At 34.2% G+C, this 24,942-nt stretch overlaps 2 protein-coding genes across 20 annotated transcripts in view; one reads left to right on the top strand and one right to left on the bottom strand.

Moving 5' to 3' along the window:
• The window catches only part of LOC125646797 (kinesin-like protein KIF21B), a 62,098-nt gene that overhangs the window by 24,801 nt on the left and 12,355 nt on the right, over positions 1–24,942 (top strand). For 4 of the 17 annotated variants that reach the window (XM_056141095.1, XM_056141093.1, XM_056141100.1 and 1 more), the window contains 9 exons: positions 601–702; positions 1,925–2,084; positions 4,724–4,769; positions 5,827–5,883; positions 8,530–8,623; positions 10,604–10,618; positions 12,190–12,428; positions 12,891–13,049; positions 23,906–24,043. In XM_056141095.1, the coding sequence (XP_055997070.1) occupies positions 601–702; positions 1,925–2,084; positions 4,724–4,769; positions 5,827–5,883; positions 8,530–8,623; positions 10,604–10,618; positions 12,190–12,428; positions 12,891–13,049; positions 23,906–24,043 (1,010 nt within the window). Of the gene's footprint in view, positions 1–600; positions 703–1,924; positions 2,085–4,723; positions 4,770–5,303; positions 5,328–5,826; positions 5,884–7,932; positions 7,946–8,529; positions 8,624–10,023; positions 10,115–10,603; positions 10,619–12,189; positions 12,429–12,890; positions 13,050–23,905; positions 24,044–24,942 lie in introns of all 17 variants that reach the window. The other 13 variants (XM_056141102.1, XM_056141097.1, XM_056141103.1 and 10 more) reach the window with 10 other exon arrangements.
• On the bottom strand, positions 13,513–23,915 carry LOC125646802 (uncharacterized). 3 transcript variants are annotated; one of them, XM_048873338.2, is made up of 4 exons: positions 23,035–23,915; positions 17,999–18,184; positions 14,751–15,780; positions 13,513–13,983 (listed from the first exon to the last, which is right to left on the bottom strand). In XM_048873338.2, exons 1-4 carry the CDS (start codon positions 23,061–23,063, stop codon positions 13,768–13,770), a joined length of 1,461 nt encoding a protein of 486 aa, XP_048729295.1. In that variant the 5' UTR covers positions 23,064–23,915; the 3' UTR covers positions 13,513–13,767. The 3 variants fall into 3 exon arrangements, with proteins under 3 accessions (XP_048729295.1, XP_048729296.1, XP_048729297.1); XM_048873339.2 differs by lacking the exons at positions 17,999–18,184; positions 23,035–23,915 and adding exons at positions 16,300–16,540; positions 16,905–17,514; XM_048873340.2 differs by lacking the exons at positions 17,999–18,184; positions 23,035–23,915 and adding an exon at positions 16,300–16,874.

Below are 24,942 nucleotides of genomic sequence, written 5' to 3'. Positions count from 1 at the left end.
TTTGTACAAATTTTGATGACAGCGTTTTACTCATGAATTTGATGCAGTTGTGAACAATGTGCATATGAATTTTCTCTGACAGAAATGAAAGTAGAATGTAAAGAAATAACCTGTCTAATCTGACATATACTTGGAAACAATTTTTTTCTCTCAGAATACACTGTTGATATAAACAATGTAAAAAAAACCCTGAAAATATGAAATTCTGAATGAAAACAAAGATCGGAATGCCCTGTAAAACAGCCTACACAGGTGTCAGGTTAGGCAGTTTTCACTGTATACACAGGTGTCAGGTTAGGCAGTTTTCACTGTATACACAGGTGTCAGGTTAGGCAGTTTTCACTGTACATGAGGGTATGAAGTGCAACACTTCGGGCCTACATACTTTTCATTAAACACGTCAAAAAATGAAATTTAATTTTTTAGATATATCATGTATAACTTACATACAGGAGTTTGAAGTAACTTCTTTATTTTGATTTGTAACAACACTCCTTCCTTTACTGCCAGACACATGTACTGCATGCCAGACAATCTTATGATTGGTGCATAACCATCCAAATTAGATCATCAGTTTATTACAGTGTGTTATTTTTACAGGAGGACAATGAAGGTTTCGATGCCACATCCTTGATCAGTAATTGCTCCGTAGAAGAGGCCCGATATTTACTGGCACACTTTATCCAGACATCCATAGGAAGGGTATGGCAGCCATTTGTAATTCCAATACTGATTACAGTATTTGTAGAATATTCTTACGTCCATTCAAAAAATGGCAGTAAGAGTTTCAGGCTTATTTGTTTTTATATATTTCACAAAACTTTTATTTCTGTGGTCTTGCCTTGTCTGATTTTTTAGTTTGATGTACATGTAATTTTCATGGATGCTCAATTTGTTCATGACCACAGTCATGAAATTTTTTTTCACAAGAACTATACTTTTACATGAAAGCAATCTCCCATATTTACATGTATACGAAAATATAGTGTTCTCAAATAAGTGGAATGGATTTTGTTAATGTTGAATGTCAGCATTTGATCACTGTTAGAGGGACTAAATGTAACTGGTATATAACCTTCAAATAAGCAGAGGTCATGTGTTTAACATTGTTATCTCGCCTACAGAGAGTGGCAGACATGTAGGAATTAATTCATCCAGCATCTATCTGTCTGAAGTCACACTTACAATATAGGATGTACAAGCAACACACGTTCCTTAAAACCGTACAGTGTTACTGTTTCATTAGAACGACGTAGTGTGATTTCTACAATTATAGGGGCTGGCTTTGTCACAGAATGATGTAGTGCGATTTCTACAATTATAGGGGCTGGCTTTGTCACAGAATGATGTCGTGCGATTTCTACGATTGTAGGGGCTGGCTGATGTAGTGTGCTTTCTACAATTATAGGGGCTGGCTTTGCCACAGAATGATGTCGTGCGATTTTTACAATTGTAGGGCTCGCTGATGTAGTGTGATTTCTACGATTGTAGGGGCTTGCTGAAGTAGTATGATTTCTACGATTGAAGGGGCTGGTTTTGTCACAGAAAGTGTGATTTCTACAATTGTAGGGGCTGGCTTTGTCATAGAATGTGTATATGATTTCTACGATTGTAAGGGCTGGCTGATGTAGTGTAATTTCTATGATTGTAGGGGCTAGCTAATGAAGTGTGATTTCTACAATTGTAGGGGCTGGCTTTGTCATAGAATGTGTACATGATTTCTACAATTGTATGGACTGGCTTTGTCACAGAACAATATAGTGTGATTTTACGATTGTAGGGGCTGGCTGATGTAGTGTAATTTCTATGATTGTAGGGGCTGGCTGATGTAGTGTGATTTCTATGATTGTAGGGGCTGGCTGATGTAGTGTGATTTCTATGATTGTAGGGACTGGCGGATGTAGTGTGATTTCTATGATTGTAGGGGCTGGCTTTGTCACAGAAGGAGAATGAACTGAAGGAAATGAGAGAGATGCTACATCAAACAGAATTAAACAACACCTTACAACAGGACCTGCTCAAACACATGATCAATGACCGAGTGGACATCGAGGTGGACAACCTGATGACCAATGCTGCTGATGGTATATCTTAATATCACCACCCTGTAAACTGTCATATATCTTTGTATCACCACCCTATAAACTGTCATGCATCTTTGTATCACTACCCTATAAACTGTCCAACATCTTAATATCATCACTCTGTAAACTGTCCAACATCTTAATATCACCACTCTGTAAACTGTCCAACATCTTAATATCACCACCCTGTAAATGGTCCAACATCTTAGTATCATCACTGTAAACTGTCCAACATCTTGATATCACCACCCTATAAACTGTCCAACATCTTGATATCACCACCCTGTAAACTGTCCAACATCTTGATATCACCACTCTGTAAACTGTCCAACATCTTAATATCACCACCCTGTAAATGGTCCAACATCTTAGTATCATCACTCTAAACTGTCCAACATCTTGATATCACCACCCTGTAAACTGTCCAACATTTTGATATCATCACCCTGTAAACTGTCCAACATCTTAATATCACCACCCTGTAAACTGTCCAACATCTTAATATCACCACCCTGTAAACTGTCCAACATCTTAATATCACCACCCTGTAAACTGTCCAACATCTTAATATCACCACCCTGTAATCTGTCCAACATCTTAATATCACCACCCTGTAATCTGTCCAACATCTTAAATATCATCACCCTGTAAACTGTCTAACATCTTAATATCACCACCCTGTAATCTGTCCAACATCTTAAATATCACCACCCTGTAAACTGTCCAACATCTTAATATCATCACTCTGTAAACTGTCCAACATCTTAATATCACCACCCTGTAAACTGTCCAACATCTTAATATCACCACCCTGTAAACTGTCCAACATCTTGATATCACCACCCTGTAAACTGTCCAACATCTTGATATCATCACCCTGTAATCTGTCCAATATCTTGATACCACCACCCTGTAAACTGTCCAACATCTTGATATCATCCCCCTGTAAACTGTCCAACATCTTAATATCATCACTCTGTAAACTGTCCAACATCTTAATATCACCACCCTGTAAACTGTCCAACATCTTAATATCATCACCCTGTAAACTGTCCAACATCTTAATATCACCACCCTGTAAACTGTCCAACATCTTAATATAATCACTCTGTAAACTGTCCAACAGTATATACTTTGTACAGTAAAAATGCTTATAGCTTATAGTGATGTGCTGGGGACAAACAATTTTGATTCATTATGTTTATGAACCTATTCCTTTTTACAGTAAAACATGCTTATAGTGAAGTACTGGAGACAAACAAACAATTTTGATTCGTTATAAACATAATTTGTTATATCTAATGAGTTTATGATATGTTTTAATACTACAGGCAGTGAAAATTACTTCGCTGTAAGTGTGAATTCATTAAAAGTGTGTTTGCTGTAACCATGTTTTGCTGTATTTGAGACATGATGCTGTTCTAAATTAAAATGCAGTAGTGTATTATGATGAACCATAGTTTCTCACATTATCACCAGTGTGAGATCGAATTTACCGATGTGAGACAGCCATGTGAGATTTTTCTGTCTCACACTGCTGCGACGTCATTTGATTGTGACCTCATATATTCTCTATGATTTACGTTACACGGTGAAGTAAAATATTTTGTATTGTTTTCTTTAAATTTCATATTGATATAGCTTTCTGATGGACAACCTTTGGTTTTTTAGATTACACTTACAGTGTAAACCATTTTTAGCTCACCTGAGCTGAAACCTCAAGTGAGCTTTTCTGATTGCCTGTTGTCCATTGTCAGTCCATCTGTCTGTTCATCTGTAAACTTTTTACATTTTCGACTTCTTCTTTAGAACCACTGGGCCAATTATAACCAAACTTGGCCAAAAACATCCTTGGGTTAAAGGCTTTCAAGTTTGGTCAAATGAAGGGCCATGCCCCCTTCAAAGGGGAAATAATCACAAAAATGCAAAAATAGGGTGGGGGTAATTTAAAAATCTTCTCAAGAACCACTGAAATTTACATGAAAGCTTCCTGACATAGTGCAGATTCAAGTTTGTTAAAATCATGGCCCCCGGGGGTTGGATGGGGGCCACAATAGGGGATCAAAGCTTTACATAAAAATATATAGGGAAAATCATTAGAAATCTTCTTATCAAAAACTACTGGGCCAGATAAGTGGAAATTTACATGAAAGTTTTCTGACAAAGTGCAGGTTCAAGTTTGTTAAAATCATGACCCCCGGGAGTAAGATGAGGCGACAATAGGGGATGAAAGTTTTACATACAAATATATAGGGAAAATCTTGAAAAATCTTCTTCTCAACAACCATTGAGCCAGAAAAGCTGAGATTTACATGAAAGCTTCCTGACATAGTGCAGATTCAAGTTTGTTAAACTCATGACCCCTGGGGTTAGGATGGAGCCACAATAGGGGATCAAAGTTTTACATAACTAATAAATAGAAAAAAATCTTTAAAAATTTTCTCCTTTCTTGGGCTAAAGAAGTTTACATTTGCACGAAAGCTTCCGGAGATAGTGCAGTTTCGTGTTTGTAGAACCGGTTGTTTTCATGTTTGTAGAACTGGTTGTTTTGGTGTTTGTAGATCCGGTTGTTTTGGTGTTTGTAAAACTGGTTGTTTTCGTGTTTGTAGATATTTAGTGACAGTTTTCGTGTTTTTTAGATGTGGAGTCATCAGAAGAATCCTCTTCATCCTCGCCAGCAGACAGGTATGTTCACCTTATTCCTTTGTTCTGTAGTCACAGTGCTTGGAAAACAATCCTTCTGAAGCTACTATAGGCATTTGAAATACTTGTGTACATTATATAAATGAGGCATACTTTGTTTAATGCATTGTTGGCATTTAAAATAAAATGATTTAACATAATTTAATGTAAATGCATTTGTGAAAAGCTGCTTAAGCTTTGTTGAGAAATGCTCCTGCTGTTAATAAAATTGTGATCTGTAATACTAATGGTTTATAAAGATATTGTGTAGTTTCAGGATTTGAATTCTTTTTTACTTATCTCCTTAAGTTTTCTTTTTGTTCTGTGTTTGACATTTGTTTATTTACGTTTCTTTAGTTTTGTATTACATGCCATAGAATACATTGTAAACATAGTTACACAGACAGGATGAAATGAACAGGTGCTTTCTTATGGTTGTCATTAGTATTTCCTGGTTTAAAGGAATAATAGAGATGCTTCATTTAAAAAAAAAGTTGTATCAAATTTTGAATTTCAAAATACATGTACACATTCCAGAATACTTAATGCTCTAAAATGCAGGTATGATTCCATTTTAGCATATCTTGGAAAACATAATCACCCAACAAGCACCTGCTACAAAGAATTTTTTTATGCCTGCACACACAGCACAATGGTTGAAAAAAAAAAATGAATTTAATTTGGCACCAAGGAAATTTTGAAATTGCTTATTAAAACACCTCTGACATTAGACTAGTTTACAGGTACATGTATTTTGTTTTGTTAGAGGTCAAGGTCAGATTAAGTTGACACATTACTTGTAATTTTGTTTAGGTATTAAATACTTAGTTGCATATATATATTGAGATTGATTTGAGATAACATTTGTTTAGAAAACATGAATGATGCTAATGCACTATGTATTATGTTCAGGTTTAGTTACTTTCCTTTGACCTTGACTTGGTAGATAGGCTGGGTGAAGGTCATTGTCCTCTTTAACCAAGCTGAATAATTTTCAAGTTACTTTTATGATTCCTAAGGTGCTTGGTCCACTCATCACATTTCAATGCCTACTTTTCAGAATGAACTACAAACCCAATATTACTGAACGTTCCACAAACTTTGAAAATTTAATTAGGTAATATGTGCTCCTAATCAACAGTCTAATTATATCCTGGGTACTCATGGCTAATCAGTCATCTGTCAGCTTTTTCATGTAGTCTCATTTCAGTCATCGTTTACAAGTACGTGTATATAGTCATCATTTACAAGTACATGTATATAGTCATCTGCACTGTCTTGCTATTATTCAAAGTATGTCTGTAATATTTGTTTATACAGCAGTAACACATAATCAAATACAGAATAGTTTAATTAATGGAGACATTTTTTAAATTTTATTTTGTTAATACTGTGTTCAGTCACTTTATTTTCGTTTTTCTGCCAGTTTTTTCTTCACTAATGTTTCTCATCAAGCATCTTTTGATATTATAAAATACACCAATGTTACAAGTTAGATTAAAATGTGGAAAATGTAGAAGAACTGAGATATGAATTTGAATGGAATATTATCATACACACCTTATTAACAAAAGTGGAAACGCATACATATTTAGTATGTATTTATTAACCCAAATTACTGCATTACTAGCAAAATCTATTGTTTGGTTGCCAAGACAGGTGGCATGAGTTGTTTGTACACAAAGGAGTGCACTTAATGTGACGTAAAACACTGGATAGATTAAACTAATGGCACATAAGGATAAGGTCAAGAAATGCATGTGAATGGTGGTGAAAAGTCAAATCAGAATGTTATTCTCGTTAATCCATACTGACTGGAGATTTGGGATTTAGCCATTATCAACATTGAGCTGTGTCACTGTTCTGTGTGGTCTAATGCTCACATTCTGAACAGATTTACAGTACATATAAAAGTTTCATGTATCTTGAAACTAATAATACTCATGTATAATATTACTCAATATGTAAACTTCGAATTCATGCAATCTATTGTAGTTCAAATTAGTTTTAAAAAATATCCATAGCTGTACAAATGAATTGAGTTTGCAATTATCACCACTCAATATTGATACATATTGTAGTTAAAATTAAATACACATCTAATGTTCAGATTTTAAAAATGGATGATTTTTTTTTAACAATTTGACTTTTTTCTTTTTATTCCTGCTGCTTGCCTGGTATATTTGGGGGTACATTGGACTTCCTCTTTCACTATGAATTGGACTTCCTCTTTCACTATGAAATCAATGTTGTTTGGATGTCAATTTCTGGCTTAGTTTTGATCCATATGTCTTCACCGTTCTGGTTCTGATAGTTTGTTTTGTAATGGAGATACTTAGTAAATGAAGACCCTGACAGTGGTAGGTGACAGATGCATTTTTACTGTACACTATATACACGTGTATTAATACTTTTGTTTATCTATTATTTATGTACACAATCTCTGTAAGCTTAATTTTAATGATCCGCTTCATGTATGCTATATTTTAAATTTTTTTATTTTGACAAAAAAGGGGGGGGGGGGATTCACTGCCACTATGATGAAATTCTGTAGAAATATAGAAGAAAAACATAATCATACTATATTATTTAGTTCCATGATAGAATTTATTAATTTATTATATTTTTTTTCAAAAGAAAATGGTAAAATAATGAAAGATTTCTAATGATTGATGTAAATGTCAGTGCTCAACAAATCACAACCACCTGTGGAAGACGACTCTGCTGTGTCATTCCTGTTTAAACGGGAAAATGATTGGATACAGAAGTCTGGGGAATTTATACAAAACAATTGAAATCTTGACATAAATGAACCTTTAGGTTGAGAAATTTGCACCAAATTTCTGTTTCTTCTGTGTGGTTTTCTTTAAAAGCAAATTTTAATAGAAATATTATTTTCAGTATGTACCGGTGTTATTTTGCCATGTTATTTTTTCTATATTAGTGTGTTAAATTTTACACTGTAGCTCTCTTAAGTTATATAATAGTGATGTTGTAAGAAGAAAATGCATTGTGGATTTTCTTAGTATTGACTGTTTATACCGTTAATAAACGAGCCAACTGATTTGATTTTATCAAACGTGTGTAGTTACTTAATGGTATGTAATATTAATACACACTTTAATACGTATAGCTTTTTTCATATAATTGAATTTATATTTGACAGACAATTCAAAAAGGTATGGATTTTCAAAATTTTGTTGAAACAGAAGCATAATTTTCAATTTCCATATTCTGCATTTCTTCTGTCTACTCTTGCAATGTACATGTACGTGAGCCCAGTTCTCTCTGGAGGGTAGCCATTTTGTATCAACAGCTGTGTCAAGGGAAACTTATTCATGTGTAGCTGTGTCTCTAAAAAATATCCATGCATGATGCATACTAGTGTTTCCAAAATGCATTTTCTTTTCTTTATATATAGTCTAATATAAAGATCTGATGGCCAGGAAACATTTCTATAAAAACATCAATATTACATAAAAAAGACTCATACTGTGTTTTGAGGTGTAAACACTGTTAAAACTGGTTGACCATCAGACCTTCTGAATACATGCACATATCATCATGCATATGTTTGTTTTTTGAAATTATTTGCAGTTATGAATCCTTCAGCAATCTTTTCTGTTGTATTTTGCTGTATGTATGCATGTCTGTTCATTTTCCTTTTTTCTTTATACTTTTCTCCCTGCTGCTGATGCTGACTGGCTTTGGATTAATTTTGCGATTTAACGCTCAACGTTTCATTTCCTGCTGCGCTCTTCAGCATGTTTGAGAACACTACAGAGACTACTAAGCCCACTGCGGTTAACAGTACTGCAAACGCTCCCATTGCCGAGCCCGTTGGTAGGGGACTTAAGGTAAGTTGTACCACCACCCCCCTTTCCCCTCAAAAATCGTACTTTAAACAGAACAACCCTTTATAAGTGTGGGATGGGTAGGGCAGGGCGGGGCACTATAACCATCCTTGTAAGGATGAGTCCTAGGAAATGTGGAAACATGCATTTTCTCCTTGCAGTGGTCATCAGTTTCTCCTTTGTTGCATGTTTTCAGGTAGTGCAAGTCCTGTAAATAGATGGAGTAGCGTTTGTGTTTTGTCCTGCATGATGTTTTTGTATTAAGTAGTGCATCATTAGAATGAAAATTTACATACATGTAATTGCCTGACCATGTCAGAATTTATTTATGATCTGTTTTGAAATATATTTTCCCTGTATGCCTTAATGGAAAAAGTAGTTGGTATAAATTTACAACACAGTGCATGATGAATATGTTGGGTTGAATGATTTCAGACAGCTGTAGTCTTTATGATGTGTACTAAGACTGTCACTCTCTAGATCATAGTGTCATCACAGCTAAGATTTGAAATCAGTCTTCTCAATACTGTATCATGACTTGCAGATTGCGATATTGGTATTTGCATCATTGATAGAATACAAAACGCATCACAGCAATTGGACTTAACACTGGCAAATAGGTTCATCCTTTTTTCTGTTACAACTTGTCAAGTTGTATGGATCGGTCCCTGTTGGTGTTGCCCATTTTACTGAGTCTATATTTTCTGTAAGCTTTTGGTCAGTGTTGAATTTGACCGTCTGTGTACTAGGTCACACTATTGGTCAGTGTTGAATTTGGCCATCTGTGTAGGCCACACTATTGGTCAGTGTTGAATTTGGCTGTCTGTGTACTAGGCCACACTATTGGTCAGTGTTGAATTTGGCCATCTGTGTAGGCCACACTATTGGTCAGTGTTGAATTTGGCTGTCTGTGTACTAGGCCACACTATTGGTCAGTGTTGAATTTGGATGTCTGTGTAGGCCACACTATTGGTCAGTGTTGATTTTGGCCGTCTGTGTAGGCCACGCTATTGGTCAGTGTTGAATTTGGCCGTCTGTGTAGGCCACACTATTGGTCAGTGTTGAATTTGGCTGTCTGTGTAGGCCACACTATTGGTCAGTGTTGAATTTGGCCGTCTGTGTAGGCCACACTATTGGTCAGTGTTGAATTTGGCCGTCTGTAGGTCACACACTATATATGTAGGTGTTCTACATTCAAATATTTACTTTATTTGTGCAATTCCTTTTTGTTATATCATATTAAGGAATTTTATTATAGTTTCCGTGTTTGGTTAAACTTCTTAATTGATTAAATCTTTGGTTGATGGTATTTTTTTGTCCCAACAGTTTAGTTTGAAAGAGCATGTACCTACTGTTTGCCAGTTATGAATCTCTGCGGGCCACACTTTGTTTTTTACTGACAGACTGTTTAGAAGACAGTTTGAGGTTGTGTCCAGTCCCTTGTTTTATAATACGCCATTGCCATCATGTGAATACTATTGGCCAATAGAACAGGTACTAACACATAATAGCCTGCCTCTCTCTCTTCTTCAAGGATTTTAAAAATCAAAAGTACTTAGATGTGAAACATGGAGGGATTTAATGGCTCTGTACAGAGCATGTAATGGTAGCTTTAGTTTGGGGGAAAACAAGACATCTCTTTGTTAAAACTTTACACTGAAGACTGGATGAGAGAGAGGTGGGAAAGCTGTTGTGATTTGGCTTGGTTGGAGGTTTAGTTGCTTGTGAATCTGCATCCATTTCTCTGAGTTTTCAAAAGGCTTTTTAGATTTCTTATAACACCCAATCTGCAGGAGTCAGTTCCTATTTTCTTCAGGATGGGCCATCCATGAATTTTTTCTTTACAATTTCTTTATCTTCAGGGGAGGAGAAATCAGATAATGTTTTGATGATAAATAAAAATCCCCCCTTCTTTACTGCATGAATTAATTTTGCATATGATGTATTGTCTTGTGGCATGACATTACCTAACCAATGTTTTAGGAGCCAACCACTCCGGTGAGTAGAATGCAGTGTAGAATTTTATAGCATATACATATTTCTTATTACAGTTGTATATTCAATAGCACCATTTACAGAGTGTACATATTTTATTTTTTATTTTTCTTTAATTATGACGTTTTTTTTAGAAGTACTTGCGTATAGAGAGAAATGTTTTAAATTTTCCACAATTCTTCATCAGAGTTTGGAATTTTGTTGGTAATTAACATAGAGGCACTGAACAGCACATTACAGAACGTGTGATTTAGAACTTGTCAAAATTGAATGGAAACGTTCTGATGTTTGAAATTTCTGTATGAGGTAATAAAGAATGGTCCGATTAACCAGCATAACTTAAAGAGACTAATGATATGACGGAATTAATGACAGTTGTTGTCAAAAGTTTCAGAGGAGGTGTAGCCAGTTTCAGATTCCAACATTATCGTACCTTCAGAAGCGAAAATCAGCTGTAAACAAAAAACAAATATTAATCAATTAAAAAATACTGCATGTAATGTACTCTTGAAAATGTGTTTAAATATTGCATGCATTTGATGTGAGTCCGTTGTATATAATGAAAAATAGATGAAATATTATTGATTTTGCACTTATATACCATATAATATTGATTTACTGCATGGTTTGAAAGTTTGTTTTCCATAGAAATTATATCAATTTCAGATTTTGATTTAAAAAATTTTGTAAATTGGTGGTGTTGTAATTCAGTGTAAAATCTCCTTTAGCACAATGATAGGATTTCTTTTACTTGTAGCAGAATAGGTGTTATAAATATATATATAATTATATAGTTATGAGCTTCTTTTTGAGGAAAGTGGTAAACCTCTCCAACCCATGTATATGGGGAAAAAATTTCCTTAACTCACTACGGTACATGTATCTCTTTTCTGTATTGAATGAAAGTTTTTCATTGTCAGCAAGTGCAATGTTTAATTTTCATGATCTTGACGACACAATTTGAATCCTTTATCCCTGGTGTGTAGATATTTACATGTATATATGCAATGTTTCAATTACTCTCATAACCCAAGAGCTGCTCGTGTACTATGTATTCTATATCGGGAACTTAATCAAGATCTGGAGGGATTCTGGTAAATAATCAAATAACATCATCTTAACTGAATTTGTAATCCTACGAATTAAATCAATTCTATTACTAGTAACGGAAATTAATTACGGAAACATTATACTTTATAATAGTTGAAGTGATGGATATTTTTTTTAAAAAAAATCTAAATCACTAAGAACTTCTGTGTGACGTATTCTAATAGCATTTATAATGGGAAAAGGTATATTATCATTAAAAAAAAAAGATCCAGCTTCCCCGGTGAAATGTTTTTAAATTCCAAAATCATTGATTATTAAAAAGAATTACATGTATGTAAATTGTCATTTTTGTTCATCGTAATTAAAGAATAAAAGATTTTCTGATTTCCATAAAATACAAAATAAAGACGGATAGTTTCATAACTTCCTGGAATCAATGTAGAAACTGTGAATGTCGACCTAAATGTGAGCCTTTGCCTTGAGTTGTAAAATATTCTTTCATTTGTTTGTTTTATGACTATCAGGTCAGGAGGAAAACTCCCCTGCCACAGGAGTTACTATACGCTGATGGAAGTCTCACCCCACTTCTGCCACTGCCAGAGACCCCCGAGGAAGATGAGGGGGATCCTCCCAGAAAAGAACCCCCTGAGGTCCCTCCCAAACCCACAAAGAAGCCAGCAACTCAGGGGGTAGAGAGCCAGCTGATGCCACCCCCCAGAACCGTAGGGATGATGAAGATGTCTTCCTCATCCAATCTCTCAAGGTAAACAGGTTACTGATTTGAAAGTGCGAGGACTGTGGATACTGAAAGTTTATGTGTAGTAGATATTTGTGAAATTGTATACGTTTTATTATTGCTAAAAATGTATATCTATGGTGATTTTTTCCTGTTGAATTCATTCTTATTCTTCTAATTCACCCAAACTTTGATCTTCATATTTCTTTTAAAATTCAGTTCAACAATGTGATAAATTTTGAAAACTTCTGAAACCTTTCCCATAGTTTCTCATGAAATAGGTAGATTTCATGTATTTATGATTGCTTTGCATTGTACAAATGCCCTAAGATATAGATATATTTTCTCCAGATTTCTCATGTCATGTCCATTGACAATAGTGAAATTTGAATATAGTACCTCAGTTTTTCTTTTGTTCGATTTCTTTTACAATGAGCAGAGGATAATTTTGATAATAAAGATTTGATGACGGTGAATTGATTATTTCAGGATTGGAGTAGAAGCAGCTGCCAAGCCCTCCCGCCCAGATCCGGGTCCCTCCCCTCGATTCCAGAGAAAGGAGTACACCAAGCCTAGTCCGGAACCATCTCCCGTGTTCAGGCGGAAAAATAATAGTAGTTCCAGTCTTATCTCCAGGTCTAGCTCTATGTAAGTTACTGATATTTACAAGATTCATTTCAAGACCTCTTGTCAGGAAATTCTTATTTTAATAGCATTATTGCTATTGTAGCAGAATCTTTTCATGGAGAATTTGATGCTCTGATGATAGGGATTTAAAGTGAAAAAGAGAAGTTGTCAAGTGCATTGAATGATTGCTCTAAAATCTGTAGAAATTTTGCAAAATTTTGTTCCTCTCCTTCTTTATAAAACTTTGGGGTTAATATACTGAAATAATGAATTGTCAGTTATAACATTAAAATGAATAGCTCTTGAATAGAACAAATTACAAACAAATTGGGACATCGTAGGTGTTTTGTTATAATCTTATTTTTCTGTATGAGATTCTGTTTAAAACTTGAAAGATGGACAAACATAATTTCTACAACATTTTTTCTGAAATTTTCTCCGATGATCATTTTCTTGCTGAATCAGAGTAATAAGAAATTTCATATTTTCTTTCCTATGATTTATTCACATAGTGAAATTCACAAAACTGATGCCTCTATTTACAATTCAAATAATAAAGCCAACACAGTGTTGATTGTCCCTAAATGAGGAAAGCAGCATGGATTTCATTCGAAAAAAGAGAAAAACATCAAATCCATATTCGCAATCCAATTAGGCAGTAACTCAAGCACGACAAACCATGGTCTTCAATATGAATCATCATATTTCATTCAAAATGTGTATGTCTGAGATGAAATGTTTATGCTGCAGTAGAATTGGTCTCTTGCTGTGAGACAGCCATTAGGTCTTTGTGCCCCATTATATGGGCAAGGCGGTACTCCTCTACCTCCATGTGTTCGATCATCCGGCGTGACCTTGACATTTTTCGAAGGTAGTTCTGGAGCTGGGAATTGCTGGATCGGCAATGCATTCTGTAGGCAGTGTTCTGGGGGGCTCCAAGATGACTTATCTTACTCTGAAAGAAAAATGAATTTGGTGAAAATCGAAGAGAGTAATAATACCCTCACTCTAAATATACTTCATGTACATCGTATGCACATTTAAGATATATACAGAAGTGAAATCTGTTTTTAAACGTGTTATATACAATGTAATTTTCATGATTGATTTGGCATATGATAATGTTATGTTATTTATTAGTTTCATTACATACATATAATACTACTAACAATGATAACTCATATTCCCTCCTTATTGAATACTGAATGCAGCTTAAAGTGGGAAGGTCTTATGTTCTACTTGAATTTAAAGTATATTATTGAAATCTTAAAACTATGTCAAACTTTATACATAAGTTTAATACTGTAGCTATGTAGGTCAAATACAGATTGACCGCTTACCCTCGTCTGGTCTGATTAAATCTGTGAAACATTCTGTGAATATGACTTTAAAATGTCTGAAAGTATACTTTCACCATAATGTTGTAAGAGTGACAGGTTTTCTGAATAGACTGCTTGAGTTTTGTTTTACTTGTAACTCACCCAAGAAAACAAAGTGAATGAAGATACATGTGTGTGTGTGTGTGTGTGTGTGTGTGTGTGTGTGTGTCATGATATTTGCCATACTGGTTCAGGCAACTTTTCATGCTTGTCTTTTCATTGTCCATTTTATGTTTATATTGATGAGAAAGTGGGAGTGTACTGGTAGATTAGACACAGAATATGCAAATCATCTATATAAAAATGTGTTCATTGCTTCTTTGTGATAATGAAGATGTCCTACCTTGTTGCTATCTGTAGAATTTAGTGACTCCTGACTGCTATTGAGAGGAGATTCCTGGGAGCTGGTTTGTCGCTTTCTGCGGGGCATCTCCCCAAATCTCAAATGATGCTCATTTTCCTGCATCCGCATTCTCACAGCGTGTAAGATTTCCGATAATGTTTTTCTCCTGACATCAGGGTCCTTAATAGAAATATACAGCATTTTGTGGTTCTCTGTTTCCTGCGGATTTAAACATCTTCTGTTCCCAAGGTCCAAGGGAGGCAAGTAATGCTGTCTCTGGTTCACACCCTTGGGTTTTATTTCAGAAGATTCATGGGAGTTTTTTGAATCACTATCAGAATCACTGTCTTCAATTGCCATGTCTGTAGTTTCCCCAGTGAACACAGCGACTTGGTTTTTGGAAGAAAACTTCACTCTCTTTTTCTCCTGTGATTTCCCTTTAGTGGGAACTATTTTATCACTCCTTTGTGGGTCGTCAATTTTGGGCATGTCGTAGTCATTCTGTAGTAGTTCCTGTGCAGCAGCTATGTCCTTGGGTGGTTTTATAGGGGGTAAATTGTTCAGGGTGATCTGCTGTGCGGAGTCCCATTCAGAATTTTTATGTGTCCACGTCAAGGGTGATGGATTTCCCAAGTTTCCCTCTTTGATGATTGGGAGCTTAAGAATTCCTTCCATTTGTTTCTTTTCTTCTGAAGTCTCGGATTTCCTCTTGGAATGTTTAGACATTTTCTTCCTGCTCTTCTTCAACTTGTGAGCAGCAATGTTTGGGGCATGGTAAAACCGACGGCTCTTGGATTTGTTTGACGCTCCAGACGCTGTAGATAAATCTGTCGTACTTCCTGTTGAAGTCGGAGATTCACTGCCAGACAGTCTTAACTCGTCCATCTCGTGCCGTAGACTTGCTAGATGTCGAAGAAGTTGCTGCTTCTCTGAAGAATAGCTTTTCATAGTCTGTCGTAAATCATCTTGGAGTTTCTTTGTTGATTGTTGCAGGAAATTGCCGTACATTGTGTGTCTGATCAAAATGACTCTGCAAGGAAAATCTCAGTCAGAGGAAAAGTGATCTTTTATTTTCAATCCTTAGGATCATTGAGGCAAATCTTGCAACTTATTCTTTATCTAGGACAAATGATTTAAATATTGGTCTGATATAAGTGGGAAATCTTTGCAGGCTCACTGGAAGGCTTGGTAATCCTCTTATTCAAATCATGACCCACCAATTGAAATTTGTTTATTAATCCTCTGTTATAACATAATAGTGTTAATATAACAAATTCTTTATCGAATTGTTCAAAACCTATTAAATGGTCAAAGAATTTTACAATTGGCATTGATAAGCTGAACTTTGGAAATTACGTCAGAGAAGCAAACATTTATGAGCACTCAAATAATTTGAAAAGTTTTTTTAAGGAAAGAAATTGGTTAAAAACTCATTTTGTATTGAAATATAAAGGTTTTTTTATGTCAATTTCAAAAGTTCTCTAAAGTCAAAAAGAAGAATTTATTTGCTTTTAATTTGAATAGAAATAAATATCAAAAATGTACTCACTTGCACTGTCTAAACTGTATTCGTATTTTGTTCAAACTGTTCAGATTTTCTTGACGTACATCATTTAAATGAATCAACTTACAATCAATTTAAATCTTTTGACAGTTTCTAGTTGTTTATTTGCCACTCTGTACCATCCAGAAGTATTATCGTCAATGTTTTTAAATTCAAAACAGATTGATTTTCAATTGATTGTTGATGGTTTTGATAAAAAGATCCTTGGGGTGAAGGCTTTATGCATCTAAGTTTTGAAAAGACAACACCAGAATTGTTTGAATTCAAAATGCCATAAAGTGTGATATCATAAACAAGATAAAATATCATGAATAAAATAAAAAGGGGATGGGCGTGAATTCGTTTCAGAGTGTATCAGTGCTAACACAAACAACTTCAGGAAGATTTAAAGTTAGCAGGAAACTTGGAAGCGTGGAAAAACAACAATAAAATTTTATGAATTATTTTGAAATCTTTTAGAAATGATTATAAATTTTAGATATTTAGAATGTAGAGCTTACTTTCAGAGTAGAACTAATTAAAAGTTGCACTTTATGTAAGATGACTTTTAAAAACTAAAAAAAAAGAATTCAAACGAAAAGATCACTCACCATATTCTACGGCAGTATCACAAAGTGTTCCACACAGGGTATTCAAAATGATACGCAAATAAAGGTCCCACAAATGGAGTTAATTGATTGCCAACAAGTTGACTGTGTTTGGGTCTAGGAGAATAAATGTTTCCTGCAAGTCTACTGTGTCTTGGACATAAGCAAGATAAAGTGCTAAATGTCAATAAAAATCTGACAGCTTGCAGCTAAAGTATTTTCAAGTAGCCAATTTAGAACCAGGCCCGGTTTCCTTTAACTCTCTGTGATCAGTAGTACATGGGCTTTGACGAGCAAATTGGATATTGACCATACCACGTATATTGGTTTTTCCTCTGGTGAACATAGCAAATCAGATCAGAATATTTTTGATTCATGACTATTGATTTTTGTTTTTTCTTGGTGACAGCATATTGAATTATGAAAGTGTAATTTTGTCTTTTCAAGATCTTACTGTAGCTTGTTTGGGGGATTTGAAATGTCAGATTTATGAATACCCCAAGTGCTGATATTATTGTCTCCTTAGACAAGGGGGTGAGATCGGTGCATGTTTATTTACTTGGTTACCTTTCATCAAAAGTACCTTATCAAAAGAAGATTTATTAAAAATCGGAATCCTCTCTCTTTCACTCTTTCCTTTCCTACCATGTATCTCAAAATTCTTTTTTCTCTGTCATAATGTAAACTCTTAACATCAAAATTCATTAAGTGCGGAGGGAGGGATTAGGGAGTTTTGATATTTTGTTGAAGAGTCTTAAGACTTTGTGTTGAAATTAATGTTTATTTGATATGGTAAATTTGGGATTTTATGAGTTGCCCATGTTTGAGATAAAAAGATTTGCTAAAGAGCAAAAGGTTTCAATCTTGCCAAGGAATCATTGAGAAACCTTCAAAATTCTTTTGTGCAAGTTACAAGTGAATTTACATATATGGTATAGATAAGCACTAGAAGCCTAGTTACACCTACTCAAGTGAACAAAAAAGCAAACTCTATTAGTAGAACTTCTTACAAATTGGTGAACATGATGAATACTCAATAAATGTAATGAAGGTATTGAGCGAATGTTTTATACAGATAAAAAGAAATATCTGCATACTTGCGACCGGTTTTAGACATGGATGTGAAAACAGCTTCTTCTTCCTGGTGTCTGGACATGAGTTCAGCCGTCCCGAGGCGAGCGTCCGTCAGGCGTTCTGGTAGCGTCACGTGTCTATTGGAGATCAGTCTCTCCTGCTTCACTTGATGAACTGACTGGGTCTTTCGGTGATGTGGTGATTCCATGCTTTTTTGGAGGGAAAAAATTATGTTTAGTACGAGTATTGTCTGTTAGTACCACACTCAGATCCCAAATTTTGTTACAAAATTAACTTCTTTCAATAAAATTAAATAAAATCAAGTTTGTAACCAGGATAACTCTCTAGAATAGTGTTAGAGTAATTGTATAGATCCCTAATTTCACTGTAGTATAAGTTTTGTTCCTATCACAAAGAGGAATTTATTGATTAGTACTTTGTTTGAAGTAATTTTGACTTTGCTTCAGAATTAGAAAACACAACGGAAGCTCGCTCAAAAAATTGTATACTGGATTAGCTTTTTGCCCAATCTATTTTCATCCAATTTACCTTATTCTGTGTGAGCAAATTTAGAATTGCTCTAAAGTTGCAAAAAATGGCTTTGGGCAAATTTAAGATGTAATAAAATTATTTCTGAGATATTAAATAAAATGGGCTGGAAATTTGCCTATACATACAGTAACTTAATATTAAAATTGTGTAGTCTGGAGATTGTTTTTAAAAATAAAAATCAGAAGCAATGTTTTATATAAAATTTATTAAGTGATTTTAATCATTTCCATGCAGCTTTTTATTACAAGACTGATAAGCATTATGATATTAATTGATGTTTATAATTATACTCCAGTAGTATGTAAAAATGACTAGGTGCAAATTCAATATACCAAAATAAAGGAAAATATAAATAAATCGGTAGATTGAGTATGATGCACGACTTACTTTGATGTAGGGCGGGGGGAAAAATTCCGTCAAGAAAATAATTCAGTGATATAAAAACACTAACACAAAGTTAGTACTACATGGAGAATATGAATTGATTTTTACTCTCACTAATTGTAGCCTAATATACATGTATAAGTAATTTGATCACAATATAAATCAGGAACCGAAAATTTTTCTCACAATTGAATTTTGCTCTGGCCTTTCTTGAGGTCACAAATGTTATCATTTGGAATCATAGCTCCTTGAGCTTGGTAAGAAAGCGACAAATAAACCACATTAACTTCAGTTCAATGAAAAGTCATCAAGTACTCAAATAAAAATTGTCATGTCAATAATTTAAAGCTTTTGTTTGAAGTCAGACAAGTCAGTAAGGTTGTTTCAGGGTACAAGATTCCATTGCCGTGAAACAAAGCCTAGTTATTTCTTTTGTGACTGAAATGTAAATGGATACAGGGGCGTTGTGCGTTTTGTTTATTTACTAATTGCTTTTGTTTTGATAGTATCAATGATTTTTATTTACAAAAGAAAACCTGTAGGGACAAGAACTTTTTAAGATATTAAAATAAATGCATCTTATGCAATTTGTATATTGTGCAATTTGATTCTGTTTAAACTTCAAGAAAAAGACAGCCTCGGTTCATGACACTTGTCAGTACATATATTAAAGATCTATTCAATATTAAAAGGTGGCTGTTGAACATTTCAGTTCATCTAGAAAATATTTTTTAAAATGGAATAGCTACTTTGTACTTGTTACAGTCTAAACATTATAAGACATTCACAGAGAATTTCTCTCTCTCATTTTTTAAAGAAAAGTGACATGCAGGTTGGATCAAGCTTGCTTGAGTTTTGCTCTAGATCTACATCTCAAAGTGTTGTATTCGAAAGAATTTTATATTGGTAACTTTATACCCATGGAATTTCTGTGGCTTAAAGTAGTTCAGTACTTGATAGAGGAATATATGTATATCTAAACATTTATTTTTGTAGTGAAAAATAGAAAGCAAAAAAAAAAAAAAAATAAAAAATGAAGCTCGAGGTTTGCTCAGACATTTCCAGATGTGAAATATTTATCATGTAAATCATTGTGTCTATTTCAAGAGCTGTTCAGGTTCTGTGGAATCATCGTTGTTCGGGGGGGGGGGTCAATGTTCATGGATTTTGTGGGTCACCTTTACTCACAAATTTACATCTCCATAAAGAAAAGGTTTGTTTGTTTTTTTTAAATTGTTCATCCCGATCATGTTATGTATCTGTAGACAACATTATTTATTTGTCACACTATTGATTATATAAAAACAATAATTGGGTTGTTTATTTCTGGGGGGGGAAAACAATACTTTAATTTAATTATTGTTTTATGGTATGTACATTATATATACAGTGTCACATTATAATTGGACTGTCACAATTATAATCAAATTACAGTCCAACAAGACAAAATGTGCCTTTGATTGCAATTTTCCTGTGAATGTCAATTAGATTGGTTTTAATTAGGGTTATAATTTGTGTCTCATGGTCCTCATTTGAAAACCTGTGCAGCATACAGTTACTGCTCATGAAAACATGATCGTCCCAAACCTTTGGTAAGTTGACAGATGGCCCGAGCAATGCTGTTACCCACCACAGTTTTACAAGATAGTTATACAATGTAATTACCACTTTTTCTTTTTCTTTTGGTCGAACAAGGGGAGTTTTCAGGATTATTTTCTGTTACAGTATTTACACTCCAAAATAATGGTCTCATCTTTACGTGTCGAATTTCTAGGATCTGGCAATCGAATTGTCGGCAGAAAGGAAGTTTTTTTTTTAAAACTGTACATCTTTCAGTGGCCAGCCAAAACCCAATAGACTACTGAACCATATGCAGTGGTGAATTTAAGGGGGGCACAGCTGGCACACCCCCCCCCCCCCTAAAATTTTCAAATTTAAGGTAAATTGTGTTTAGAAAAATATAAACAATAAAATTCATCCACTATCGGAGAAATAAATGTCAAAATCTTTTGATCTATTGAATTACTTTTATTGGGAAAACTTACTTTTTTTTTTTTTAATACTTAAAATATGTATCATTATATTAATTTCACCTTTTAAAAATGACAGAAAATAGTAAAAATGACTACATAGGAGACATATTTCAAGCTGTATAAAATTTAGGGACTCAATCTGGGGCTTTGCCCCCTGGACCCCCTGCCTCATAAAATTGTGCCCCCTCTAATCGCAATTCTTGGGTCCACCCCTGATATGTTCAATTTACAACTACCTACCAATTAATATGTAGCAATTAATAGACAATAAGACTCTGTCATCTTGCAACCATTTTAAGAAGTATTTGGACATCTAGATCAGGAAGGTACTGTAACATTTCTAATTTGAGATACCTTTCTTTCTTTTTAATTCATTGATGTGAAAAATATTCATCAGACCATTCACATTCCAAGATTATGCATAAATGTACTATTTTCACATACATGTACCAGCGGTAGTACATGATTATTTATGAATGTGCATTATCAGTATTTTATTTGTGTGTCTTTTACGTTCTTTGCCTTGTTAAAATTTTTCATGTAGGGTACACTGAAACAACCCATTAATTCAGAAAAATAATTGCGAAACTATATGGGCTCAATCTCAGGACCACGTGCTTGTCATGCCAAGCGAATGTGCTGTCCATTAGGCCACATAACTGCTATAATACTAATTTAGTAATTATAGATTAAATGATGTGCCTGTTATGAAGAAAACTTGTCTAAATATTTAATTAGCACAGAAATGATGAGTTATAACCATTTTTGACGATATGCACTTATAAAATAACAAACTAATCGATATTGCGTTCAAAATAGCCACGTCGATCAACATTGAAAACACATAAGAGAAATCACCCCTTTGCTCCATACCAAACACTAATATTTTGAAAAAAGGATTGACTGTCAGCATAATAATTATAATGTTTCATTTTGCATGCACTATGCCAAAATAGTAATCAGGGTTTTGACACAAAGTGCACTTGCTTTTGCACATTATAACATCATATGATCAATAACAAAATAATTTCTAACTGTAACAGTAGCTATTTGCAAATTTTGTATACATTTTTGCTTGCAATTGAGTCTTAAAAGGGTGTTTTATTTGCAAATAAGAAATTTTAGAATCCAAGGTTTTCTTTGATTTGATGCAAAATATAGATATCCTTAAAAAAAAAAAAAAAAAAAAAAAACTACCAAGAAGACTTGTGTAGATATAGTTCTACTTTTTAAATTAAAAAATATTTATGAAAAATGTAATGGTTATTTGTTAATATTCTTTTTTCTTCAACAATAACAAGTCATTTGGAAAAATCTATTTTTTTGTGGTTTTTTTTTCTTTATTATTATTATTTGTTTGTTTTAGATTAAACCAGAGAAAAAAGTACCGATCCCTATTAGAAGTTACTGAAATAAATTGCTGCTAATTTTATGCATTTTTCATCAAGAAATTAGTTTGTTTTATAAATTCATTTAATTTGTAAACCATTTAATGTTTTTTATGACCACTTTTTTATGATTCCGATCAGGCTTGGTTCAAATTTGAAAAATCGCAATATTTCTGAATGTAGGCCATTTAGTTTCAATTTTGTTGAGTTATATTTCGTATATCTTTTTTCTAATTGAAGATTTCAGTCATAGATTTGAAAAAAATAATTCAAACAAATATTATAATATTTTATAACAATTCAAAAAATTAAGATGTTTATCTGTGTCTCTTTGGCATGTTTTAGATATTCATATCGTCCATCAAATCACAGCAAAAGTTCAACTCTTAAAATCTCTTACATGCGAACAAATCACCTTTTTTTATCATTCCGGAAAAAACTCAAAAGATTCAAACAAAATAATTGAGAGCTTTATATCACTCTTTTGATGGCAAAATCATATTTCACATGAAGTGCTTTAATGAGCCATTAATTTAAAAACAAATTGGTGTAATGAGCCACCTTAATACAGTAATTGTACAAAAGGAGTTTTTTAACTATTCTTTTACTTTTTTTTTAATGATGAGAAATATGGGACTAAAGAGCCTTTATATTGAAATATGTACATTATCTACATAGACAAAATTTAATGTAAATACTTGCCTTTCCAGTGGAAGCGCTGGGTCCGTCATTGTCTTAAATATTTGGTTTTCAGTTAAAATTGTAGACAAAGTGAGGAAAAATTTGTGATGAAACAGTGATTTAAATAAACAGCATGTTTAACAAGTCCTGCTGTTTTGTGTTCACAATTGATTTCTTTAATTACATTTTGGCCTGTAAATAGCCCCTTTGGAGAAATGCACAAGTGCTCACAATTGGACTACGGACTGAAGTAATTGTACTTCAATGGCCACTATCAGCTATCTCGGAGGATATGCTGATTACGATACAGTTCTTGTTAGCCTTGTCTAAAGTGGTGGCAAAAATAACCGCTTTGTAATTTACAAGGCATTGATTTCTGGAGTGGTTGGGCAATTTGTTTTGTTCTTCAGTCATAATTTTCGTTCTCTTTATCGTTTTGTTGAAGTAAGGTCTTATCTGAAGTTTTGCCATTTTCCAAACATTTATCAAATATTTGACTATATTGTAGAGTGAATAAAGGAATATGATACTGTGTTGTGTGTTGTCTTTCTCTTCATTGTAATCGGACATACAGTGTTAATGGACTTATTTTAAAAAAAAAAAAAGCTTTTGGATTTTAAAAAAAAAAAAAAAAAAGCCTCAAATGTGAGGTATTTAACAATACTTGTATATCCTGTAGTTGTATGCAAGGATCATAAACCTAAATTGGAACAAACTGGTCTTAAGAATAAATTTCATGTAGTCCTAAAACTTTCCACTGCAAAGTGAGAGCTTTATATTTTGTTGGAACGAGAACGAATAGAAAACATTTTATTGTTTTACAGTGAGATAAATGTTACATTGTATGGAGTATTACGTAGTTGTGTTATATTTGTTGATTTCTGTTTTGTAGAGATGCCACCTCTTCAGATGCCACCCCTCCTTCTTCCCCCACCCTATCTCGACGTTCCAGAGATCGTCCTACAGATGATAATGTGTTCTCCAGACTGACGAGTAATACACAGCCACCAGCCATACAGCCACCCAACAGGTAATTATAACAGCCCCCCCCCCCCAACAGGTAATTATTCACCCAACAGGTAATTATAACAGCCATCCAACCGGTAATTATTCACACAACACAGCCACCCTACAGGTAATTATAACAGCCACCCCAACCAGTAATTATTCACACAACACAGCCACTCAACAGGTAATTATTCACACAACAGCCACCCTACAGGTAATTATTCACATGACACAGCCACCCAACAGGTAATTATAACAGCCACCCCACCGGTAATTATTCACACAACGCAGCCACCCTACAGGTAATTATAACAGCCACCCCACAGGTAATTATTCACCCAACAGCCACCCCAACCGGTAATTATTCGCACAACACAGCCACTCAACAGGTAATTATTCACACAACAGCCACCCTACAGGTAATTATTCACATGACACAGCCACCGAACAGATAAATATAACATCCACCCCACAGATAATTATAATAGTCACCCAACAGGTAAGTATCATAACACAGCCATCAAACAAGTAATTATAACAGCCACCCTACAGGTAATTATTCACACAACAGCCACCCAACAGATAAATATAACAGCCACCCCACAGGTAATTATAACAGCCACCCCACAGGTAATTATAACCACCATCCCACAGGTAATTATATCAGCCACTCAACATGTAATTATCATTAACAAAGCTGCATAGCCACCAAACAAATGATATAATGCATTCACCCAACAGATGATTATCATTAACATAACACCTCACCCATCCCACACTAATACGACTCCACAAGTTATTACCAACGCACATATCCACACTAGAACCACCCAACAAGTAATTATCACTAATTCAGTGATAGAGCACAGCAACTTTACAGCCACTCAACAAGTAATTATCACTAATTCAGTGATAGAGCAC

This window comes from Ostrea edulis, chromosome 6 (genome assembly GCF_947568905.1).
Source record: "Ostrea edulis chromosome 6, xbOstEdul1.1, whole genome shotgun sequence".
NCBI lineage: Eukaryota > Metazoa > Mollusca > Bivalvia > Ostreida > Ostreidae > Ostrea > Ostrea edulis.
This window is presented reverse-complemented; position numbering and strand designations above follow the sequence as displayed.

Bases quoted from the DNA above. Each gene is read 5' to 3' on its own strand.
- LOC125646802 (XM_048873338.2), bottom strand. From the start codon at position 23,063: ATGACGGACCCAGCGCTTCCACTGGAAAG. The intron at 15,781-17,998 runs GTATGCAGATAT...TTTTCCTTGCAG, and splicing joins ATGTCTAAAACCGGTCGCAA to AGTCATTTTGATCAGACACA. The intron at 13,984-14,750 runs GTAGGACATCTT...TTTTTCTTTCAG, and splicing joins ATTCTACAGATAGCAACAAG to AGTAAGATAAGTCATCTTGG.